Source organism: Rousettus aegyptiacus, unplaced genomic scaffold (genome assembly GCF_014176215.1).
Source record: "Rousettus aegyptiacus isolate mRouAeg1 unplaced genomic scaffold, mRouAeg1.p scaffold_m13_p_14, whole genome shotgun sequence".
Classification (NCBI taxonomy): Eukaryota; Metazoa; Chordata; class Mammalia; order Chiroptera; family Pteropodidae; genus Rousettus; species Rousettus aegyptiacus.
In genome coordinates, this window is record NW_023416289.1 from 42,722,461 (window position 1) to 42,748,665 (window position 26,205).

At 38.6% G+C, this 26,205-nt stretch overlaps 1 protein-coding gene and 2 pseudogenes across 15 annotated transcripts in view; 1 reads left to right on the forward strand and 2 right to left on the reverse strand.

The window, feature by feature from the left end:
* Positions 1-26,205, reverse strand: part of LOC107499122 (zinc finger protein 235) — a 70,952-nt gene that overhangs the window by 24,330 nt on the left and 20,417 nt on the right. For 8 of the 15 annotated variants that reach the window (XM_036232392.1, XM_036232393.1, XM_036232388.1 and 5 more), the window contains 3 exons: positions 23,734-23,860; positions 20,046-20,141; positions 12,575-14,514 (listed from right to left, as the gene is read on the reverse strand). In XM_036232392.1, coding sequence (XP_036088285.1) covers positions 12,575-14,514; positions 20,046-20,141; positions 23,734-23,860 — 2,163 coding nt within the window. The other 7 variants (XM_036232396.1, XM_036232400.1, XM_016123010.2 and 4 more) reach the window with 7 other exon arrangements.
* On the forward strand, positions 2,934-3,049 carry LOC118611799 (annotated as a pseudogene).
* On the reverse strand, positions 20,993-21,115 carry LOC118611909 (annotated as a pseudogene).

The following is a 26,205-nucleotide window of genomic DNA, read 5'->3' on the forward strand; positions in this document are numbered from 1 at the left end:
GACAACCGTTCTGTCCCATGAGTTACTGTTACTCTCAAGAAAGTCTAATTCCGATGGCTGTCTCACAGATCGTCGTTGGTAACCACGGCTGAAGTGCCAGATTCTTCCCTTCTAACAGGTGTAATTACTTGCAAATGTTATTAAGCTGGAAAAGCCTCAACAAAGTTTCTTCTCGCCCATGCAAGAATTTAAACAATGACTAATAAAAATCCGAAGCCTAAGAAATCCCGTCGCATTCAAATCAACAACACGGGGTTATGGCACAACACTGCATGCTTATTAAGACCTCACCACACGTGCAGTCAGGCACTCCGCAAAGCATAGATCACGACTTTCTCCGGCCGAGATAGACCCCAGAGGACGTTCCCCAGGACCCAGCTGAAGATCATCACTCTCCTTCCCAAAAAGGCTGAAAAGCGCCCAGGTGCAGCCCCGCATCGGGCATGAGAAGCGAGCAGCCAGCCGGGCTGCAGCCGGCACTCCGACCCCATCCCAGGCTCGCAGGAGCTTCCAAATAACGGGGCGCCTTCCTGATCAGAATTATCATAACGGAATTGATGGCAAAAGCCAACATTTTACTAAGCACTGTTTTTCAGCTTTTAATATTTCACAAGAACACCACTGGGGAAGAAGCAATCCTTTTTAGCCAAGAGAAACTGAGGCAAGGAGGGATCAAGTAATTCGCCCAACATTTTTACCACGAAGAGGCAGAGCCGGCCCGGTGGGTCTCCGAGGGGGCCGGGGCAGCGGAGAGTGAGGGAGACCCTAGAACTCGAAGTCTCCCGCACACGCGCCCCGTCGCGGTAGCCCCAGCGGAACGGACGCGCACTGCCTCCGGGTCCGCCCTCTGCAGCCAGCCGCGGCGTCCCTCACCAGAGAGCGAGGACAAGTTCACTGCTCACCCTACGCCGAGGCCGAGTAAGCTAAGAGGGATGGCCGGGATGCGGCGTTAACGCACCTCACCGCGCGCAATCTCGTCCCGGACCTCGCCTTCCCGGAGCGGAAGTGCCTCCGACTACACACGGTTGCCGGACTACACTTCCCAGAATCCCCAAGGGAAGGCGCCTTCGAGTCTACGCGCTCCCGGACTACATTTCCCAGGATGCAGCTCGCAGGACTGCACTAAGCACCCGCGGGCTTCTGTCTTGACTGTAGAGTTCGATTTCAGTCACTTTTGTGGCACTGTAACTGGCAGATTCCTTTTTGCTTTATTCATTTCTTAAAGCTTATGAGAAAATAGTTGAGAATTCTTGAATCCGTTGCAGAGTAAGAGAGAAAAACGAAGCTTGCACTATGAAAATAAGCCCTAAAACCAAACGTGTTAGGGGAAGCCAAGGGCAGGCTACAAATGAGAAACGTAAAAGTGACTTAGGCTGAGGTGCCTAACACAGAACTTAAGGGACATTAGATCTCAAACTTGTTTCAAATGCTGGCTCCCCAAATATCACCAATACAACCTGTGGATAAGACAAAAACGGAATTTACTACTTATCGCGGTAAGGGAGCACACCACCTTGACAGTTTGGCAACTTGACGGCTAAGTGCCAGAGCAAGGAGGGCGAGGTTGAAATTTACTGAGAATTGACAGTTTGGTTTAAGGCGTGCCTTTCAACGCGAGGGACTTGATTAGGACTGCATGAAGGCCACGGAGCTATAGTCCAGGAAGAGTGAGAACACCAAGGATTTTTGCAGGCAAGAAATCTATAGGTACAAACTTGATGAGATTGAAGAACTGATGGGTGTTTGTGGAAGTTCCTGATGAACAATCTAGCTACTTATTTGGGCAAGAATGGTAACGACAGTACGATTGGAGTAGTAGCGACAGCCTAATAACGACTGAATGCTTAATGTAGATAGTAAATTGTGGGAGGAGAGAGGCAGGTATGTAAGAAGTCTTGCTTTTAAGTGTCCAAGCAATCCAAGCCAGGAGCAGGAAACGGAATAAAGTGATTCCTCTGACTCCTTTATTCCACAAGGCACCTAAGATTTCTTACCAGTGTTTTGTAGAATTTCAATATGCTAAGTATTTACAAAATGATGATATAAACATCGATGAGGCTATAATAGAGCTATATCTTGGACTTCGGTTTTGTGTGTGTGTGTGTGTGTGTGTTTTGCTTTTTTAAATATTGGTTGTTATAGGAATCAAAAGCAACTGCATTGCAGGTAACTTAAGGAAATGTTGTGATGTGTGCATATATAAAATGCTTTGCTAAATATTTTTTAAATAAACATTTTCAAAACCACAATTGAATAAAATTACCACTACTTCTTTAATATTTCCTAATACCCAATCCATATTCAAGTTTCCTTCAAAAATCTCTCGTAACTGGTTTGTTCAAGTCAATGTACAAACAGACCATTCATTTTATTTATCTACTCAGGTGCATTTATTCTTGACTATTATCCCATCACTCCTTTTTTCTGACCTTTGACCTGTTGAGGAATCAGGTCAGTTGTCATGATGTCCCACAATCTAGATTTCTCCCATTGTCATTAAATAATTTCTTCTCCTATGCGTTTCTGTAAAGTAAAATTTAAATCTAAAGACCTGATTAGATTTAAGTTACTCTTTTATGAGAAAAAAGACCATTTCATAGGTGGTACTACATATATCTGAACAAAGACCAACTGAAGCCAATTCAAATCCTCAGCAAAGAACCTCTGACTAGAACAAAAAATAAGTAAATATGTGAAAAACAGTAGTTTTAAAGTACCATTTTAAGGAACCAGATCAAATGATTCTGCCCCAAAGGAAAAACTTTTAGTGATAATTGTTTCGTAGTTTCACATATTAAACAGGATTTAATAGGAAAGATAAATTTTCAGATAAAAATGACCATAAGGATGTGGTTCCATAGTGTAGCAGTTAGCACATTTGCTTTACACACAGAAGGTTCTGGGTTCGTGCCCCAGTGGGGGCACAGTCCACGGTCTACGGCCATGCCACCCTGAACAAGCCCAATGTCTGGTCTCGGAAACTAAGCAGGGTCGGGCCTGGGTAGTACTTGGATGGGAGACCACCTAGGAAGACCAGGTGCTGCAGGCATTAAAAAAAAAAAAAAAAAGACCATCAAATTAAAAGCATAACAAAGGCTTCCACTTTCGAGTAATGGCAAAATAAGTTAATTCCATGGACCAGACACACACCCACACAGCTTACACATACTGTGGGGGTTCAAAAGGAATGGCCCCAAGGTATGCCACTCTGGTATGCAGATTATTTCAGAGCTGAAAACAATCAAGGCTCAGAAGGTTTAGGAAGAACCTTTGACCTCCCACCTTACAGCCTAAAAGAATTAAGACAAAGGACTTGCACCAGGAAGGGAGCTAGCATCACACATAACTATATAGATAACTATATTTTAATGTGAACAGGGTGGGCTAGACAAGGAGGAACCTAGAGGTCATTTGATCAAAGTCTTCTCTTTGTCCCATTGTTCCAGGATGGTGCCATATAGTTTGGTTTACTAAATTATAACTCTTTTCATCCCTCTGTGAATTGCCTTACTTCCCCCTCAGTTCTGAATGACCTATTTACCTCATTTTGCCTATCTTTGGAATTTCCATGCTTATATGAATTCCTCATGCACACATTTTAAAAGTAGCTTTTCTCCTATTAATCTGCTGTATATCATTTGAATTATTCGCCCAGCTAGAAGTAAAAGGGAAATGGGATACTTTCTCCATAAGTGTCAGTGAGCTACCAATGTGTGGAGAATGAATTAGTGGTCCAAAATTCAGAATAGGGAAATCTAGAGAAGAGAGCTAGTTACCTGGAGCCACTTTTCCCCTGAGGAACACTAGCCAGTTCTGGGTACTCTAAGGCTGAGCGAGACACTTCTCTTTGAAACTGTCTTGGAACTAGGGTTGTAAAAGCTGGAGTCCAGTGCCTGCCAAGAGTTTGAAACTGGTAAAACTCCTATATTTTGTGTTGGACACCAGGAACCGCGCCCCAGGGTAAAGATGACCAGGTATAAATCTGTCTTGGTAGGTTCTGAAGCCCAGTTGCAAATCAGCGATATCTTTGACACTGTATAAAAGTAATATTGAATTGCAAATGCCCCCAGACTCATGACAGTCAAGTGAAAATCCTTTCAGGAAAAAAAAAAAAAAGATATCAACTGAAGCCTGAAATTATTTTGACAAATTTTCAAATACGAAATGTATTTTAAGGCAAAAACGCAAAAACCTGCAAACCTTAACATTATTTGAGATTCATCCATGTTGTTTATCAGTTGTTTGTTCTTTTTGTTGCTGAGTAATATTCCATTATATAGATATGACATGGTTTGGTTTTTTTCTCCAGTTAAAGAGCATTTGGGTTGTTTTGAGGTTTTGCATTTATAATAATGGTATTATAAACTTTTACATAAAGGTCTTTATATAAACCTGTTTTAACGGGATTGCTGTGATGTATGCTATGTGTGCGTTCTTGTAAACAGGCACACTGTGTTTTAAGGTATTTTGTATTTCTACAGCAATGTCTGACAGTTCCAGTTGCTCTGCATCTTTTTTTTTCACTTAATATTGTCGTTTTCTTCCTTTGGGGCATTGTAACAGGTGTGTAGTTCTATCTCACTGTGATTTAACTCGAATTTCCTTAATGACTAGAGATGTTGATCACAGTATTATGTGCTGATTTGACATTCATATATGTTCTTTAGTGAACTGCCTGTTCAAAGCTTTTGTCTATTTTTTTTTTTAAATGAGTTGTTTTCTTAGTACCGTATGGAGCTTTGAGAGTTCTTTATATTTTTCTGAATACAAGTCCTTTTTAAAAATGTTTTGAATATTTTCACCCAGTCTGTAACTTCTTTATTTTCATAAGTCTTTTGAAAAGCAGGTTTTAAATTTCGATGAAGTCTAATTTGTCAGATTTTCTTATATGGACCATACTAAGAACTCCTTGACTAACACTAGGTGACAAAGAACTGCCTCATGTTTTCTTCTAGAACTTTTATTGTTTAGGATTTACATTTTAGTCTAAGACCCATTTTGTGTTAATTTTTTATATGATGTGATATATAGGTTGAGATTCCTTCTTTTGCACATGCATATTTAATTATTTCTGCACACTGTGTTGAAATTCTATTTCTCCTATTGAATTGCTTTGGCATCTTTGTCAAAAATCAATTGACCACACATATGTGGGTCTGCTTCCAGACTCTATTATGTTCTCCTGTCCTATTTGTCTATCTTTTCACTAATACCACACTGTCTTGATTACAGTAGTTTTACAGTAAGTCTTAATATCAGATACTGTGACTCTTTCAACATTGTTCATTTTTTATATTTTTAGGCCATTTTTATTTCTTTACTTTTTGTATAATTTTAAAAATAGCTTGCCAATTTCTGCAAAAACTTCTACTGAAATATTGAGTGGTACTATGTTGCATTTATAGGTCAATCCAGGATAAATGGCTTAACAATATTCCATTTCATGACCAGGTCAAATCTCTCTTGGGAAGTTTTTAAAAAAATCTTTCATCTTTAAATCCTTCATATTTTGCATTATGCAGCATAGAGATCACATACACTCAACCCCCCACCATTATATATTTGGTGCTATTTTCTTTCTTAATTCAATTCCCAATGGTTCAATACTAGTATAGTGATTGTTGTATATTTACCTTGTTTCCTGGGACTTTGATAAACTCACTTATTAGTTCTACTAGCTTTTTTGTTGATTCTTTGGGCTTTTCAACGTAATATCATCTTCTGCAAACAGTTTTATTTCTTCCTTTACTGCCTATCTTTTCTTTTTCTCTCCTTAGTGCATTAGCTAGTACCTCCCATATGACGTTGACATGGGGTAGTGAGAGCAGAAGTCCTTGCCTTGTTTCCAAAGTTAGGGTTCAGTCTTTCACCATTAAAAATGATGTTACCAATATTTTGTCGTTATCAACTTGAAGAAGGTTCCTTTTAGTACCTAGTGTCTTTTTTAAATCATGAATTGATGCTGATTGTTAAATGCTTTTTCTGCGTCTTTCTTTTTCTGTTGCTATGGTAGTTTTGATTTTTGTATACTGAAATAATCTGCATTTCCATAATCTATATCATTTTGTCATGAAATATTATCAGTTTTACGAATTGCTGAATGTGGTAACATTTTGTTGAGGATTTTTGTGTCTATGTTCATGAAGGTCATTAGGCAGTAATTTTCTGTTCTTGTGATTCACTGTTGGATTTTGTTTTCAGGGTAATGGTACCTTCATAAAATGACTTAGGTTTCACCTCTTAATTTTTTGAGGATTTTGTGTAGAATTAGAATCATTTTTTTCCCCCTTAAATGTTTGGCTAGAATATACCAGTAAAGCCATCTGACCCTAAGTTTCATTTGTTAGAAGGTTTTTAATCTATAAATTCAACTTCTTTAGGAGTTAAAGGACTATTCATGTTCTCTATTTCTTGTATGTGCTTTACTAATGTGTCTTTTAAGAAACTGGTACATTTTGCTTAAATTATCAAATTTATAGGCATACAGGTGTTCCTAATATTTATGGGTACCTCAACACCTGCAAACAATGCAGTGGGTCGACATTCTGGGATGCTGTTTCTGGTGGTAGGCAACAAGTATCACTTGCTCAATACAGTTTAATGCCATTTGGGTCAGAGAACATACTTTACCTGATTTTATTTCTTTTAAATTTGTATGGTTTGTTTTGTAGCCCAGAATGATTTATCTTGGTGAATGTTCCAGATGCACTTGAAAGGAATGTGTATTCAACTACAGTTGGATGAAGTGTTCTCTAAGTGGCAAATATGTCAAATTGGGTGGTAGTGTTATTAAACATCTTCTGTGTGCTTACTGATTTTCTGTCGTTTTGATTTATCAGTTACTAAGAGAACTATTATTGAGTTCTCCAACTATATCTGTGATTTTATATGAGATTTTGCTTCATAAACCTTGAAGCTCTTTTGCTAGGTGCATATATTTAAGATTATGTATTTCCTGGTATAGTAGCCCTTTTAATATTCCTTATATGAATTCTTTGTTGATATTAACATAGCTAGTCCACCTTTCTTTTGACTAGTTTTAGCATGGCATACCTTTTTCCATCTTTAGGCTTTTTTTTTAACAGCAGAAAAGGAAAGCTTTATTAGAAGGGAAAGTACACTTCCAGACATGCAAGCTTGCCTGAAGATGAGAAGCGTAGTTCAAAAGGCCTCTATCTCTGTTGGATTTTGTTTTCAGGGTAATGGTACCTACTCTTTATTTTTAAAAGGGTTTCTTATAGCACATAGTTGAGTACTGCAATCATCCATCTCTCTCTCTCTCTCTCTCTCTCTCTCTCTCTCTCTCTCTCTCTCTCTCTCATCCATCTATCATCTATCTATCTATCTATCATCTATTAAAACAAGAAACATTTATTGCATGATCGATTGTTGAAATCCTTAAGATGAACTAGATGCTGCAACAGCTGCCCTCTTGGGTTTAGGTGTTGTTCCTTCACAGAATCCATGCCTGAACTTTGATAGACAATTTTTAGGTGTCTCATTTGACCAGTCCCAGTGGTATTTCATCTTTTAGCCTTAGCACTCCAGTTATACTTTTTCTTCTTCTTGGCAGAAGTACCCTTGGCAGGGTAGCCACATTTGCCACAGGTAGACTTCTGAACATGGCCTTAGAGCCACAGTGGTACCAGAACATATGTCTTACTGTGATGATTTCCAGATGATGTTCCCTTCATCATCTCACTTCTGCTGCTGAGACCCAAAAATGGGTCTTGCCTTTTAATCCAACTTGACAATCTGTTTAAGTGCTGTGTTTAGAACATTTATATTTAATATAATTATTGATATCACTGAATTTGAACCAACTATCATGCTTTTTCCCATTTATACCATGTGTTATTTGTTCAATTTTCCTGTCCTATCAGTTTTTTCATTATTTCTTGTGATTCCATTTTATCTCCACTACTGGCTTATCAGTTATATACTACTTTAAATTTTTTAAAAATGGTTGCTCTAAGGCTTATAACACGCATCCATAATTTTTAGTCTACCTCCTAATATTATACCAATTCATGTAGTGTAGAATAGCATACCTCCAATTTCTCTCTGCCCCATTTTGTGGTATTGTTACAATATATTTCACTTTTATATATGCTACCAATTCACAAAACCTTGCTCCTATTTTTGGTTTAGTTGATTGTATTTTGAGTGATTAAAAGTTTTTAAAAAATTATATCTACCTCTATTTTAACCATTTTCAAAGTTAATTCTTTTGGTAGATCCAAGGCTATTTCTGGTATGATATTCTTCCTGCCTGTAGAAATTCCTTTAATATTTCTTGAAATGCAGCTTTATTGGTGGTGAATTTTATTTGCTTCTGTTCATCTAAAAATGTATTGTGAATATTTCTTAAAAGACTTTTTTTCACAGGGCTGAGAATTTCTAACAGTATTTGTTTCAGAATGTTACAGATGTTCCTCCATTGTCTTCTGGTTTGCATGGTTTTATATGAGAAGTATGTCCTTTTTCTCACTTCTCTTCCTAGTATGCAATGTATCCTTTGTCTGCCACCAATATTTCTTTCGCGTTGTTCATTTTCAGTTGTTTGGTAACAATGTCTATTTTATTTGTTATTTTAAACTCTTGCTTGGGTATTCTGAGGTCTGGGATCTGGACGAAGTCCTTTATTCTTTCTGGAAAATTCTCAGCCATTCTCTCATGAACTAGTTTTCTTATTTTCTCTCTCCTCTCCTGCTAAGTTTCCAATTATACATATATTAGACCATAAAAAGTTTGCCCACAGTTCTTGGATAATCTCTTCTGTTTTATTCATACTTTTTGTTTGAGTTTGGATGATTGTAATTGACCTATATTCGAGTTCTCTGACACTTTTCTCAGCTGTGTTTGGCCTACCTGTGAGTCCTTCAAAAAGCATCCTATGTGATATTTTCTTTCCTAGCATTTCCCGTTTATTTATTAATTTCCGCTGAAATTCCATCTGTTCATGTATATTGTCTGCCCTTTTCACGAGACCATTAACACCTCAATCAGTTATATAAAATTCTGTTTTGATACTTCCAAAATACAGTCACCTCTAAGTGTGGTTTTATTGATCACTCTGCAATCCCTTTGCAGAGGGTTTTTATCTTGTTATTCTTGCTTGAATGCCAGATAACATGTATCAAACAGAAGAGATTGGAGCAGAGTACTTTTGCCTGCACCTGGGCACACATGTTCTGTGAGGATGTTAGGATGGAGTGCTGAATTGATCTGGTCAGAAATAAGGTTGGAATTGGATTCTGTTGTTTCAATAGTTACCTTCACTACACTTCAAATTTTTCTAATATTACCTTGTGCTTAGCATGGGGGCTGGAGTGATAGAGACTTTTTCTCGATGTTTCTGTTCCATCCTGGCCTTTGGCACCTGTGCCACAGAATAATTTTCTGTCCGTGTTCTTGCTATTTTCCCAATGTAACCTGCTATTGCTTGTTACCAGGAGCAAACTAGCCTATTTATGGGAGCCAGGGATATTCTTTATTGCCTTGGTTTAGTCTCAGTTTTGAGTGGGGACTGGAGAGGTCAGACATGTTATGCACTGGGGGAGCTAGGAAAGCATTACACTAAAAATGAGACAGCAGCTCTCTTCCCCGGCTGTGAACAAAAAAGCAGGTGATATTGCCATCTTGGGAGCAATCTGAAAACAAGAGTTCACATGAAAGGACAGAATTTAAGAAAAGTCACATAAAGCCTCTTTGACCCAGATCCAAGTCTTAACTCTGCCTGTATCTTTTCATAGTTATATGAATTCGGAAATATTTTTGGTTTAAGCAACTCTAAGTTACATTTTGTGTTACAACTAAAAGGATCCTAACTGATAGAACCACCACGAGCACTCATGAATCTCCCTGGGAAATGATGATAGCAAAGAAATGTGTTAGACACACTGGACTTCCCATGACACTGAAACCTGAACTAACACCTTGGAAGCCAGGCTAAGCCAGGGCTTCGGTCACCCCATTCATCCAACAGGGGGAAATCTGACAGAAAGACTAGGATGCACCAATTGACAGTACTACTGAATTTCACTAGGACATCTAGGCTGCATGGGCTTTGACACCTAAAGAAATTTCACAGAAAGATAAAGTTGCTGACATCTAATTTGTCTGTATCAAAAGTCTAGAGAATTTCGAAGATTAATTTCAGAGGTTTTATTCTTTACTGTTATCTGGTGAAACAGCAATGACAGCATGAGTTCTTACATATAAGGACTAATAACTCAGTAGTTCATTACTTTGGTAAAATTGGTCTATGTTAATTGTTAAGTTTTTAAATGAAGTATAAAAAAGAAAAGACTAAGCCAAAAATGCCTGCCAGAGAAAACCACTGTATACATGACGGTGAGTAATCTTTCATACATTATCTCTAAGCATGTATTCAAACATATATATAGAGAGAGACTTAAATAACTGGGTATCATGAAGGTACAAAGCACATTTTCACTAACCACTATGCATGATCCTTTCCTAGCATTGCAGATCAATTCCACACTTTCTGGAGTTCCATGTTATAGGAACATAGAGAAATTTATCCAAACTCCTATTTCCAGTTAAAAAATTATCCTCGAGTTCTGGCCAAGATCATGGAATAATTCTGTATGTTGACCATAACTGAAAAATAAAATTAAAGAAAAAAGTTACCCTCACTGTACCCATCCTTTCTCATTATTTTATCATAAATTATTATTCTGTGATTTCCAGATGGGTATGCACGTTTTACAGTTTGACATATATTATATGACTATTCTCTAACAAACATTTTTCATTCTCACCAACAGAATACATTGTTCTTGAAGACACGCTACCAAGAAAAAGACAATCCTATCCTCATGATCAACGTTTGATAAAATATTTAGAAAAATTCAAGATTTTTTCCTTTCTTTGTGTGAATGGGAGAAGTACGGGTGGGGATGGAGAACTCGACAAACTTAAAGTCCTTCGAACTTGTCACAGGTCTTGCCTAAGGAGGTTTGAATTTGACAAAGGGTATAACTCTTAGAAATCAGTCAAATCAAAAGGACTTTGATGGAAATATGGAGACTAAAAAACCAACTGTTATCATTTTGACATTTATTAAGAAAGTATTTTTCATTAGTAATCATTTCTGACACTTTCGAAATATTACAGCAAAATTCTGCCTTAACACACAGAGCAGAAATAAAAATTCAATGTAAAATGCAATGTTCCGTTTTTTAAAAGTTAACTAGAAACATTGTTTATCTGTTTTCACTGTCGTTTAAAGTGCACATATGTGTACACACACACACACACACACACCCCTAAACTTAAACTGATGGTATACAGAAAGAGACCAAATGGTAAGAAATTCAGCTCATCCCTGCTTAAGACAGGACAAAGGACAAAAGCCAATCCCAACAGGTTTATGACCAAATTTATGTAATTTCAGATTGCAATATTGCTCACCATTCTACATTTCAAATAATATCTATCTAGCTGAAGTGCTTATATTAAGGTTATTTACAGGATTCCTCCTCCAAATACATTTTAAATTTTTTTTTTGGGGGGGAGGGGGAATGAACTTAATAAAAATTTCAAACATGATACCTTTACATACTTTTAGTTATCTAGTGAAAGTACTGAGCACCTACACTGAGTTATGCGATGTCATGGCTTTTAGACTTAGCAGTGAAGAAGGCTCCTCTCACTAGGCTTACATTCCAGCAGACATGGATTTAGGCAGACTCACCACTGTACTTTTGTTAAATTTCTGACCATACTCTTATCTTTTATAAGCCCTGGTGCAACTAGTTAAAGTCATGTGCGATCACTGATGTTACAGTTAGGACAAAATCACTTATGGAAACCCTCTCATTAGATGTCGCTGCTGTATGGTCTCCTGACTATTGTAAATATTGAGGTTGGATAGAAACATTACATTTTCATGAAAGAAATTCTTTTTCTACTGTAATAACTCCAGTGAACGGGAAAATTCAGGTCCCATTTGAGGACTTCAAAACAAAACAAAACCAAAGAGAACACCATTTTATATAACTTAATTTCTGTATGGATTCTCTGAAGAATAGTCCTTACTGTACTCATTTTTATAGAATTTATCGCCACTATGGACTCTTTGATGAATCAGAAGACCTGAGCTCCAACGGAAGCCCTTACCACATGCGTCACATTTGTATGGTTTCTCTCCTGTGTGGACTCTCTGATGGGCCTGAAGGTTTGATCTCTGACTAAATCCCTTTCCGCACACCTCACATTTATATGGTTTCTCTCCAGTGTGCACCCTGTGATGGGCTTGAAGACTTGAAAACCCACTGAAACCCTTACCGCACTGTTCGCACTTATAGGGCCTACCTTCTGTGTGGACCCTCTGATGGGCCTGGAGGCGTGAACTCTCACTGAAGCCCTTCGTGCACACCTCACACTTGTATGGTTTCCCCCCTGTGTGGACCCTCCGATGCGCTTCAAGGCGTGAACTCTGGCTGAAGCCCTTTCCACACATCTCACATTTATACGGTTTCACTCTAGTGTGGACTCTCTGATGACCCTGAAGATAGGCTCTCTGGCTGAAGCCCTTCCCACATACCTCACATATATACGGTCGCTCTCCAGTGTGGACACTCTGATGGCTTTGAAGGTACGATCTCTGACTGAAGCTCTTACCGCACTCATCGCATTGGTATGGCTTCTCTCCTGTGTGAACTCTCTGATGGGCCAGAAGAGTTGAGGCCTTACTGAAGCCCTTACCACATTCTCCACATTTATAGGGTTTCTCTCCTGTGTGGACTCTCTGATGGATTTGAAGATTAAAGCTCCAACTGAATCCCTTCCCACACTCCTCACATTTGAATGGTTTTTCTCCAGTGTGAACTCTCTGATGGCCTTGAAGGTGTGAACTCCGGCTGAAGCCCTTCCCACACTCCTCGCACTTGTATGGTTTCTCTCCAGTGTGAACTCTCTGGTGGCCCTGGAGGTATGAATTGCGACTGAATCCCTTTCCACACTCCTCACATTTGTACGGTTTTTCTCCAGTGTGGATTCTCTGATGGGCTTGAAGGTACGAACTCCGACTGAAGCCCTTATCACACTCCTCACATTTATAAGGCTTCTCTCCTGTGTGAACTCTCTGATGGACGTTGAGAACTGATCTGTGACTGAAGCCTTTACCACAAGCATTGCACTTGTACGGCTTCTCTCCAGGATGAACTCGCTGATGATTTTTAAGTTTGGAACTCCAATTGAAGCCGTTCCCACACTCCTTATAAGGTTTCTCTCCAGTGTGAATTTTATGATGGCCTTGAAGATAGGAATTTTGGCTGAAGCTGTTACCACATGTATAACGTTTGCATAGTTCTTCCCTAGTGTGAACAATCTGAAGGTCCTGAAAATGTGAGGCCAGACCAAAGCCATTATCATAGTCCTCAGAATTATAGGGACTCTCCTCCATGTGAACTCTGTGCGGAAGGTTAAGATTTGAGCTACAAATGAAACCTTTCTCACACTCTACATCTGTGTATAGTTTCTCTTCAGCGTGGATTTTCTGATGAACTTGAAGACAAGAACTCGAATTAAAGACATTCCCATTCTCCTCATATTCATGGAGCTTCCCCCCAGGATGAACCCTAAAAATATTATTAAGATCTAAGCTATGACTGAAGGCTTTTTCATAAATGTTGCATCTACAGGCTGTCTCTCTCGCGTGAATAAGTTCATAAGTGTGAAGGGAGGAGCGCCGGTTAAAGTTCTGACCACAGCCACAATGACATGGCTTCTCCTCTGTATGTATTCTCTGATGGGATGGCAGATGTGAACTCTCAAACATGCAAGCCTCTCCTCTATGAACACTTCGGTGAATATGAAGAACTGAACTACAACCACAGCCCTTTCCTTGTGGGCTGTATGCACGGGGCTCCCCTTCTAAGTGTAACTGCTGATGAAACTCAGAGTGAAAGTCATTGCGGAAGGCTGTTCTGTGCTCATCACAGGGGAAAGGCATTGGCCCTGTTTGAATTAAGTCTTCATTAAGCAATGAAACCTTCGTGATTTCTTCTCCACAGTCATGGCAACTGTAGTTTTTTTCTCTTCTGTGTACTCCCAGATTATCGCTGTGATGTGAGATCCAACTGACGCTGTCACACTTACAGAAGTTACGTTTCATGGAAATTTGCTGACATCCACACTTATAATTACGTGACCCTATCAGATAGAATTTCCTCCAAGAATTCTGGGCTCGCCACGGTGAAAATTCTTGATTTTTTGTGAAACTGGAAACATCTCTTATATGAGTCAACATATAGTTCCCATCTTCAGAAATCTGAACTGGTATTCCTGTCCAAATGTGACATGGGGGATTGCCTTGTTTTTCTACCTTAGAAATATTCCCTTGAAAGTTTTTCATGGCATCTTGACACCTGGGTAATCCACCTGCACGCTGTGGCCAGGACTGCCGGGTGGAAAGCTCTTCAGGGGAAAGGTAGCTTAATCCTACATCGTGAATACTCTCCATATTATGTCGATTCTTGGTTTCTATAAAGATAAAGAAAATTTAGACATGTGCACAAGTAAAATGCTTTTATTCAGCGACTTCAAGATTTTACACTTATGTCATGGCATGAAACTTCGATGAACCAGAGGAAAATTCATGTTACCACCTCTAAGAATACTTAGAAATGGCTCTTTTTTAGCTTTGAATATAAAGTAGAATCATTCTTCTACTTTATCATATAATTCAGGATATTTATACGCTTTGAAATCAGGGCTTTGTAACACAACCTGGACATCAAACACTGTGGCCCTGTTCAAAAGGCTTGGTAAAACCATACAAGTATTATCATGGGTTTATCGCTAGTTGCCTGGAGAACCCAAGGAGAAAGGCATTTTCTGGACAGTAGAAGATAGAGTAACAAGAATGTTTTGATTACAGACTAATACCTAAGCTGCTGTGCAGGCTACTCCCTCACCCATACCCAAGGCTTCTCTCTCTTCACCAGAATATTTTAAACTTTAGAAGACTTCCTGTTTCTACTTCTTTTCCTCATAATTGAATGAGTTCTATCTTTCTGTTTTAGAAGATTATTAATTATTGATTCAATTTCTTTAACAGATATAGGCCTATTCAGATAGTCTATTTTTTCTTGTATAAGTTTTGACAAACTGTTTTTCATGGTATTGGTTTATTTCATCAAGGTTATCAAATCTGTGGCCACAAAATTTGTTCATATTATTATCTTTTTAATGCCCATAGATTCTGTAGTCATGTCCCCTCTTTCATTTCTAATAGAAATTTGTATCCTCTCTCTCTGTTTTTTTTAGTTAGCATGGAAGAAGCTTATCAATTTTATTCATCTTTTCAAAGAACCACCTTTTGGTTTCATTGTTTTTCTGTTGATTTCCTATTTTAAATTTCATTGATTTCTGCTCCAATTCTTATTCTTGTCTTCTGCTTACTTTGGATTTAATTTGCTCTTCTTTTTCTAGTTTCCTAAGACAGAAGCTTAGATGATTAATTTTAGATCTTTCTTCTTTTCTACTACAAGTACTGAAGTCTATGAATTTTCCTCTAAGCACTGCTTTCATTGCATCACACAAATTCTGATAAGTTGTATTTTCATTTTCATTTTGTTCAAAATATTTGTAAATTTCTCTTGAGATTTCATCTTTGACTCGTGTTATTTAGAAGTGTATTGTTTGATCTCCATGTATTTTTGGGATTTTCCAGTTATTTATTGATTTCAAGTTTAATTCCACTGTGGTCTGAGAACAGACTTTTACGGGTCTCATTCTTTTAAATTTGTTGACCACAGATCAGATATTGACCACAGATCAGATATCAGAACCACTATTAATGACAAAAGTCATCTAAATATTGTAATAAAAAAATGATTAAGCATATATAATTTTTAAAGCAGATTTGTCATTTTTATTAGCAGCATGCCATTTTATCCATATGTTCTTTATGTCTTCAGTTAGTTAATGCAAATGTAGTAAATTTTCTACTAAAAAGGAAATTTTGGCAAGAAATTGTAATACCTGGTCGACACCTGATTGGCGCATGTAAGACATCACAAAATATCCAATGAGAGGTTGTGTTAAAATTTAAGTTTTAGTTAAAGTTAATAAATAAAGATACAACTGAAGGAACAATTAAGACAGTGATGTTTGATATTCTAATTAAGCCATAAAGGAATTGAAATTATTGAAGGAAATAGATGAGAACAGGTCTCTGAGATCTGCTGATAGTAATGGAAAGGTTTTTATGTTCAGTGCCAGATAATTTTACCCTAAAAGAAGCAGAAATAGAGAAAAGGAATGCTTAGGGACGGTCTCCTAGGAAAACATCTACTCAGCTATTCCTCGTTTTCACTGTGGGAAATGACTTCAACTTGGGGCAGAGAAGATCAGAGTAGAAGAAACAATATCTGAAAGAGATTGTTTAAAGATAATGCTGGAGAAATCTGACTCCCCTGGTAGACACACAGCATAAAAAAAATGAATTAGTGCTATGAAGCTAGAGAAGCTTCAATATTGAAAGAGCTTAATATATGTTCTGGAAATACTTTGGTCTTAATTGAAGGGAAAGTTCATCTTCTGGGTTTCCTAAAGGTGCCCAAATGGTGCTACCACTCTCAGAGTCCCTCGGGACACTGGAAGAGTCATCAGATTCAGATGAACTGTGCCATTTTGTGGGGGGAGGTGTGTGTGCGTGTGTGTGTCTGTGTGTGTGGTGTGCATGCACACATACGCATACACACACACACACACACTTCTGCCCATGTTGCTCCTGATAATGAGTGTGCAGATGTTTCTCTCTAGTAGTTGAGAGATATCAACATCTCACAACATGCCTCCTGTTGGATTTGAAGTCTCAAGTCAAGACCTTGGCATCTGCCTTGCAGTTTGTCATTCTCTCCCCAGACTTTTTAAGAGCCAGTAGCTAGAAATACAAACGGAGAGGGATCGAGATCTGTTTAGCCACAAGGATTTGCTAACGAGAACATGGAAGTGCATCCCTAGTGAGAAGCAGCAGCCCTCTCTGTGGGTTTGGTGTGCCATATCTCCAGAGATTGTACTGCATGCTCACGTGGAGGTCGCTGCTTTCTAGTCTCTTCCCATGGAGGAGATGAAATTGCCAAATTCTTTCCTGAAATGTTTAGTAAATTCAGATCTAGCTGGAACTAGAAATTACTAGTTGATGGAGATTATTCAGTGAGGATCTCCTGTTTAATGAAGTGGGCAGTTTGGGTACAATTAGAGATGCCTTTGGAAAAGAAAAATGATTTGCTGTGGGGAGAAAAAGAAATGCCCAGGAGCCTTTGGTTTCTAGGCTGATGATGTTTTCAATGGTGTGGAGACATCTACCTGGCCTTATGGACTAGAAACTGCTCTCCAACCCAGATGGGAGCCTGTGATTGCATCAACAATGACCAGAAGTATTAAAGTATCATGCTGGCAAAGGATCATTTTTCAGAGCCTTTAGGGACCATGATACCTTATCTCGGCAACAGCTACAGGTTGCTGACTGTCTACCTCTGACAGAATTAACTAGGCGATTCCATAAAAACAGATTTTGTTTGCTTATGTGGATGGACAGGTAGAAATGGATGACAAATCATCTGTTTTATTATAAGTAAAATCATTTTTCTTACCACTTTCCAAATACAAAATTCAACAGCTGGTGGGGAAGGTTGTATTTTTGAAAAGAGATTATGGGCTATTGCTAGATATAGACTTTTGGGCATAGGGCCTATAACAGCATGAGATGATAAATGATGGGGAACTATTAGTGAAGCCTGAAATCAATATAGTGGGTCATGAGATGCAGTTTTTAAAAAGGACAGGAAATATCAGAAGTGCATTGCATGTGAGGATTATCCCTGTACAAAATGCTTGCTTCAAATATGCAGATATGTAAGCTTCTTAGGTCTGTACTGGGTTATACGAAATGGTGAGGGTCATGGCCCAAAAAGGTGGAAAACCACTGGTCTAAATAATTAAAGAAAGTACAAAATTCGTGATTAAAACAAGTATAAGGCTCAAATGCAAAAGTCAAATATGGAAACTTAGGAAAATATCAATAGGTAGGTTTGTACCTTGGTTTCATGCATACCTGAAGTTTCAAAATATAAGAAACAAATTACCACTTGAAAAAAGGCCGCTACTCTTTACAAGTCATGTTTCTTTGACCTGGAATCTTCCTTGCCAGGCACGGGAAAAGGGAAACTAGGTAACCTAATGTGGACCCTGACTTCTGAAGAGATGGATGGGCTGTAACTAGGAAATCTTGCGAATTAGCAAAGATAGTTTAGAAGTGGTTGTCTATTGACATCTTTTTCTTTCCCTGTGTAAATGGAAATGGAGATATTTCTCCTACAGACCTGCCAAGCCAGTGGTTGTAAGAATCCTCATTTTTAAAATGTTTCTTTGCCCAAGTCAATTAAGTCAGTTGCTACAGGCGGCAGGAAAGCCAATGGGGGGTGATTATGTTCCTTTGGTTACAACTGCAAAGTTAAAGCTCAGTAAGGCATGTTTTTTATCTATGAATCTCTGAATCATCAGGTAATTTGTTCTATAGAAATATCATTAGTACCCAAGGACATTTTATTGCTGTACTGTCTATATTAGTTTTTTTAAAAAAAGGGAAAAAAAATAAGCTAACATTCATCAATTGCAAATGGGAGGTGGCTGAAAGATGTATATTACAGCCAGGTATTGGACTATTATGTAGCCACGACAAAAAAAAAAAAAAAGAGTTAAAATATTAGAATGGGATGGATTTCTTCAAAGTATCATGAGAGAGACAAATTAGTATCTTAAAAATAAGAATGTACATTATCAAGTCTTTGGATTACTATAAGGCATATAAACATGTCAGTATAAAGAAAAAATCAAATAAGGTATTTTAAAATGTGACATTATGTTCCTACTGATGCTATGAGGCAGGGGGACAGGCATGCTACGTCCTTAGATCTGTTCTTATACGGCCCAGAAGCTCAGAATAGTTGTTATATTTTAAAAAATGATTTAAGAAAGAAACAAAGGAACATATGTGACAGAGACCATATGTGGCTGGCAAAGCCTAAAATATTCACTATCTGGACTCTTAGAGAAAAAGTTTGTTAACTCCTGCTCTAAAGATTGTATTGCATCATATATGACCCCGATTCTTAACTAGCTGGCAACAAAATATTATAGAAGTGAAGTAGTTTGTTTAGAAATATTCTACTGACTCTTTCCATAGCGGCATCCTCAGCTATGGTTGTGACAGTGGCTTATGATGTCAGAGTCTTAGGAATCCAAGAAACATTACCCGAATGTTGAGACTCACATAAATGACCAACTTGGAAATTCTACTTCAGAACTGTAACTAGGTCAAGAGACTATATAGGTGTTAAGAGGATGGAAGGGTGAGAGGAGAGGACAGAATGAGAAGATAAAGAGCCAGGCATATGAATAAGGAAGTTGCCACCAATCCAAAAGTGTCACACTTGCTAAAAGGGAAGGGTCAATAATAATGTTAGCATCGATCACGTTTGATACTCACTCTAGTTGGCAATTCTTAATCTTTCAGGAAAAATGGCTACCAATGTATACTCAAGGACACCTAACAGAATTAGGACAGGCATTCATCAGATGACAAACAACATTCTGGAGTATCCTTTTGATTACACCGATTTATCCTATACCTACTAGCTAGCTCAAGGAGGGCTGATGACAGTGAAGACCGTGAATCTATTAACCAATTCATTCATTCAAGGCAGAGGGAAAAGCAAGTCGAGGAGCCTAAAGCAGAAGCATAATTGGCAGGTCCAATGGGCAGTGATGGGGCAGTGCGGCTGGATCAGAATGAATGAGCAAACAGAAATGATAGGAGGTAAATATGGAAAGCTAGAGGGGTTGAAGAGACAGGCACCTTGTGGCCTAACAGGCCACTTTAAGTACTTTAGATTTTCCTATGTGTGAATAGGAAGCCACTGGAGAGTTTAAATGGAGAAGGGACATGTTCTGACTCGTTTGAGGAGGGGCTATGGTTGCTAGGTTACCAGCTGGACGGTTCTCACCTGAACACCCATCTCTCTGGGTTTCTGTCTCCATCCTTGAAAGCTTTTCTTCTCTCTCCAGCTGGAATATCAGGTCTGGTTTGAGGGGCTGACTCCCTATAAAAAGGCAACAAGAACAAAACTTTTAAATTCTGAATAAGTCCAACTTCTTTTTTTTCTTCTGATTCATGCTTTTGGTCCTATCTACGAACCCTTGGCCTAACCCAAGTTCATGAAGATTTGCACCTATGTTTCCTAGTAGAAGTTTCATACTTTTAGATTTACATTAGGTCTCACCCACTTTGAGTAAATTTTTTCATGAGGTGTGAGGCAGGCATAGATATGTACAGCTATCCAGAGATTTCCACACCACCTGTTAAAAAAACTATACCATATCCATTGAATCACCTTGGTACCTGTAATACACCTAAAATAGTTTCAGAATTGCCTCTTCCACATACCACTACAATATATAAATCCACATAATAACATGTTTGGGATTACAATTCGTTCTCCCATCCCCCACCCACTGTACCTAAAACTAAGGGCACATAGTTGTACACTGTGTTCCTTCTTAACCATAAGAGTTCTTTCTTCTCTCTCTTCAATGTGGTTATGGTAGTAATTTCAAATACGACTGAGTTCATTTGTTCCATTTTTCTGTTAGTTTTAATCATCCCTTTGCATTCTGTTAATTTTTATATGTTAAAGTAACATATTTTCAAAAGTCCAAAAAGGTATACTTTGACAGGTGTGACTCTCTCCCACATTCCTTCCACATTGTTACCTCTATTCACTGTAAGAAACTAACTTCGTGATTTTCTGATTAATCCTTCTTTTGTTTTTTCTTATACGAATAAGCAGAAATACATACATTTATTTGTTTGTTTTTAGGCGAGGAAACCCTTGGTTGACCTCACAGATTGCAAGAGCCTTGTCAGCTTACAATCCCTTATTTTATTTTTTAACACCTACAGCACCTGGTCTTCCTAGGTGGTTTCCCATCCAAGTACTAACCAGGCCCGATCCTACTTAGCTTCTGAGATCAGACGAGATTGGGCTTGTTCAGGGTGGCATGGATGGCCGTAGACAGAAATACATACATTTATTTATTTCCCCTTCTTTTTTATAGAGATCGTAGTATGCTATTAATGCTCTTTTGCACTTGCTATCTTTAGGGAAAATCCCTAGGAGTGAATTGCTGGAAAAGGAAAAATATATAACTTTTCTGGATATTGTCAAATTCCCCTCCTTAAAAATGTATTATTTTGAATTTCTACTTTCAATGTATGAAAGTGCTTTACTCCCCACAGCTTTCCCCAAAAAGGTATCGTATTAAGTTTAAAAATTTTTGCCAATCTCATGGGTGAAAAGTGGTATTTTGGTATAATTTTAATTAACATTTCTTTTATTTTGAATGAAACCAAACTTCTATTTATAAGTATATATACATTTTGTGTATACATGTGAATACATGTGTGTGCATGTACATGTGCGTGCATGCACACACACACACACACACACACACACACATACAACTTCCTAGCTCTATCCTCTGAGATCAAGAAACAAAACACCACACTGGCAACTACAGTACCTAACATCAAGACCTCGGTGTTAAATGCCATTGTCCAATAAAGAAATGGAGGATTCCAGAACTGATACAAACTGAAAGATGAGCATAAAGTAAGGAAGTGTTAAAAAAAAATGTTAGGGCATATTATGAGGGCATAGGAGTCAGCTTAAATGGGCCAGATCTGGGGCAATTTTGCACCCAAATAATTACAGCAATAAATCATAAGCCATTTAAAAAAAGAATTCATAAGTCCCTACAAACAACAAATAAATAGATGGTTGAGAAGTGTGTTTGGGGGGGGGGGGTCCTGTTCACTGTAGAATGCCAAATGACGACTGCTAAACGCGAAGGAAGTTCTAAGCAGAAAATCATTATTTGTAAGTACAGCGGCAAAGACTGGACAAGGCAAGAAGCATCACTGGATGCTAAATATTTCTGTGGCATTAAAAAGCATTGCCCTGTGACTGCAAAAGGAAAGAAAGCAAGCACTGATTTTAGAGTGGGGAAACTGGACTTCTTGACTGGGTGATCTAAGTGAACACCACCAGGCAGGGACAGCTGGCGTGCCTCGAGACGTGACCCCCTCCAAAGCACAAAGCGAAACCAACGTAGACTTCCAGCCAAAAGGACCATCTGATCCTAATTATGAGGAAATATTAAGAATATTCTATTAAAAATGGGGGGAAGGGACAACTGTATCCTTCAAAAATGTCACTGTCATAACAGATAAAGAAATGCCGTGGAAATGTTCCTGATTCAAGGGGGCTGGAGACGTGACGGCGAGACTGGACTCCAGATCAGGTCTGGCTCTGGAGAACGACAAACGTGCTGTGAGAAATGTAATTGTCTCTATGATAAAATCAGAGCACGTGATAGGCTGCAGCCCAGTATTTTATCTACACTGGGCATACATAAAAGAATGTACTTCTTCCTACAAGATACACTGTTTGGTAAAGAATTAACCTTGCCCAAAGAGGGGTCCGGTCTTTGCCTTTGGCTCCTGGGAGGTGATCTCTAAGCCCCTGGAATGTCCTGCCTGATGGGAGTGTCTTTTTTTTTTTTTTTTTACATGGGGGCCTTAGGTGTCACCGGATAATTTAACAGTGTGGTTTACGACAGGGTCTTGGGGTTACATTCTACCAGCTTGATTTCTAGAGGGGCTGGAAACTACAGTCAGCCACACAGGTATCCAACCACATCTCCACTGACTGTCCAAGCCCCAGCGAAAGCTCTAGACACCCAGGCTCGGGCTGTAGCACTCCGTGTGCACTGTCACACGTCACTGCTGGGGAGAGTCAGCGCTGTCTAGGACTCTAAGGAAGAAGATAACCGGAAGTTCCTGCTGGAAACACCTGGACTCTGGCCTCAGGCGCCTCTTCCACTGGCTGATTTTAACCTGTTTCCTTTCCACGTGATAACAGCTTTCAGTGAGTTCTGAGAGCCTTTCTAGCTAATTATCAAGCCCATGGGAGTCCTGTGGACCTGAACTGGTGTCAGAGAGGGTACAGTCTTGGGGACCCCAGAGTTCTGCATGTACACAGATGTAATTAGAGATAAAGGGTCATGGTGCAGGTAATGTAAATTACCTGCAAATGGTTCAGACAAAATATTATGAGTATATCTATGTTTTCACAGACATCTCTAAACTATATGGAGGGAGAAAACACGAGCATCAATGATAAAGCAAAGGCGTAAACGTTACCACAGGGGAAGCCACGTGAAAGCTATATGGGTGTTTCTCCTCCTATATTTTTTACTTTTGTAAATGATCTGTAAGTTTGAAGTTACTTATGGATGTTGTTAAAGCAAATAACAAAACGCCTCTGAAAAATCAAGTTAAGAAACAGTTACTGGTACCCCTGAGAAACAAAAAGGCTAGAGCAACTCGCTGAACTGATTTCATGTCAAACCGATGGGGCAGGGTCACAATACGCCTATTGAGAGTTCAAAGGACAGATCTTTGCCTGGACGATAGCATCAGAAACATCTTGTCTGTGCTGCACAGGGATCATTAGGATTCTCAGGTGCCCAAGCTTGGAGAACGATTTCGGGAGTCCCAGAGCTTCAAACAGCTGAGCACACAAAGACACCCCGGGAGGCTGACACTGGGTGACAGAGGCTGCCCATCCTCACCCACTGCGACCAGGTTCCTGAAGTTCTCCAGCGTCACGTCTCGGTACAGCTTCCTCTGGGTGGCGTCCAGCAGCCCCATCTCCTCCTCTGTGAAGACCACAGCCACGTCTTTGAATGTCACTGTCTCCTACAAAGCCAAGCACATACAGGCTTTGTTTACGGAAGGGGTACAGCACAGAGAAAGTGCGAAGGATAGAAAACCGTTCCAGCTTCTGAGGAGCCCGAGTTTAATTTAAGTAGCTGCCCCCCGTTTGCCTTCCACACTGCTAATCCTATCTACCAAAAGAGCTCCCAAAAGAAATCCTTGCACTTTAAATTTCTGCCTTTTCTTAGCACACCTACAGGTAAGTCCCCAGAATGTTGCTACATCATGGGCTGCTAAAATTTTTCAACAAATAATACCATTTGCTTCACAAAAGATTTAGTTCCGATAGTGTGTGACAGAGTCTGTTTTCCCTCTTTACACATACATGCACATACCACTTATGTACTTTGCTGAACTCACAGGCTGTCAGCCACCCACCCTTAGTGTTCAAGTATACAGAGCTGCTTCTGTGGTCCGCCCAGAGCGTGCAGCACTTACGGTCGTGGGGGTGGGCACAGCTCTGGAGCCTGACTGCCTGTGTCCCCACTGGAATGCTCTACCCCATGCTAGCTATGTGACCTCGGACAAGTTCCTCATCTGCTCCTGATTTGCATGCTGACAACTGTACCTTAGGGGACTAGTAATAAAATGAGTGACTTTAGATAAAGTGCTTAGGAATAGCACTTAGCACAGAAATACCCAATAAATGTTAGCTATTATTGTGATTGTTATTATCACATCTGTCATCCCATTTCAGGGCTGCACAGTAATTCAAGGAATTGATGACCTAGAATATAATAAACTCCCCAAATAATGCAAACTGAGTTTTACACTTGATCTTAGCCAAAAGGCCGAGAAGCAATGTACACTGAGTTTTAGATCATTTATTATAAACAATGTTACCAAAAAAATTTTAAAAATCCTTTCACAGAGACCTTTAGTCCTTGCATCTCTGTTGATTATCTCCTTAAAATATATTTTAAAAAGTAGAAATGGTGCTGTTAAAGAATAATAACCTTTAAAGTTTTGAAATAATAATGGCAGGTGTTTCCTCCAAAAATATTGTTCCAACTTATTCTTCTTCCAAGAAAGCATGAATACCTAAACCTCTATATCCTGGCCAACACGGAACATGAATACTTAAAAAAAAAAAAAAAATTATAATATCAGAAGTAATTTAGAAAGTAAAAACCAGTTATTTTAAAATTTTTTCTAAGTTCATTAGTAATAAAGATGATTCACTTTTTATATATTAGTTGGTCATCTCTAGTTCTTATTTTGTAATAATGTTCATCTTGGGGACATTAAAGCCTTTTATTCCATGTACCATGTAAATATTTTTCATTCTGCTCTGATAGTTGTCTTGTAACTTTGTTCTGTAGGAAAATTTTTTTAATACAAAAACCAGTTCAACACTACACTTGTTCTGGCTAGAGCTCCAAACATCACAACCGCAGGGCTCCTCGGTCTCTGAATGAGAACTCTGGTTTGGCATGGAGTTTTCCTGCTTCTCTTCCAACCAGAATATGCCTGATATTCTTGACCCATAAGACAAAGGCTTTGGAGTTGGCCAGACACTTGTCTTCTCTAGGAACCTGAGCAGAACTTGAATTTCCGTGAACCTCTTACGTTCGTGTTAATAGTGCACATGACTCTAAGTCCCCCATAGAGCAGTGAATAAAGTGACAGATAGAAAGTGCCTGCACATCCCATAGTATGATCAAAAATTTTAAACTAAATATTCTAATAAAATAAATGAATACAAGAATGGTGAAACACAAAAGGCACACAAAGATACACAGACACACACACAGAAAACCTCAGGTCCTGGAAAGAAAGAATCCAGCTCTTTTTGTAATGAAAACATCTAACACTATTTTCTTCTGAGTTCAGCTTCAGTATGACCCTGTTAGACAAAACCATCTTTCAGGCATTCTTTTTTACAAAGTACCTGAGGTACCAATTAGGAAAAAAAAAAAAGTTTAGTTTTGAGTCCCTGGAACATAAGGACAAATTACATTAGAATTCTCTCAGAATTGCTTTTTTAGGAAAGATTGTGTGTAGGGAAACAGATACTGCAATATATAACAGTAAGAATCCTTGAGAACTTAAAAGTTTGTAAAAGAGTTAAAAAGTGGGGCTACCACAGTTTGTTGAAATAATATTAGATGACAAAACTTAAATGCTATAATTTTAAGTAAAAATAAAAACCAATTCGAAATTGTATCCATTATTGCAAGTACGGTTATGAATGCACATAAAAAATGACCATGGGAAAAAAACAAGTGATTTGTAAATGGGGTAATAACGTGTGGTTTTTTTCATCCTTTAAATTTCTATTCTCTTTTACGCTATTATTTGTGAAATAAAATGATTAAAAAAATAAA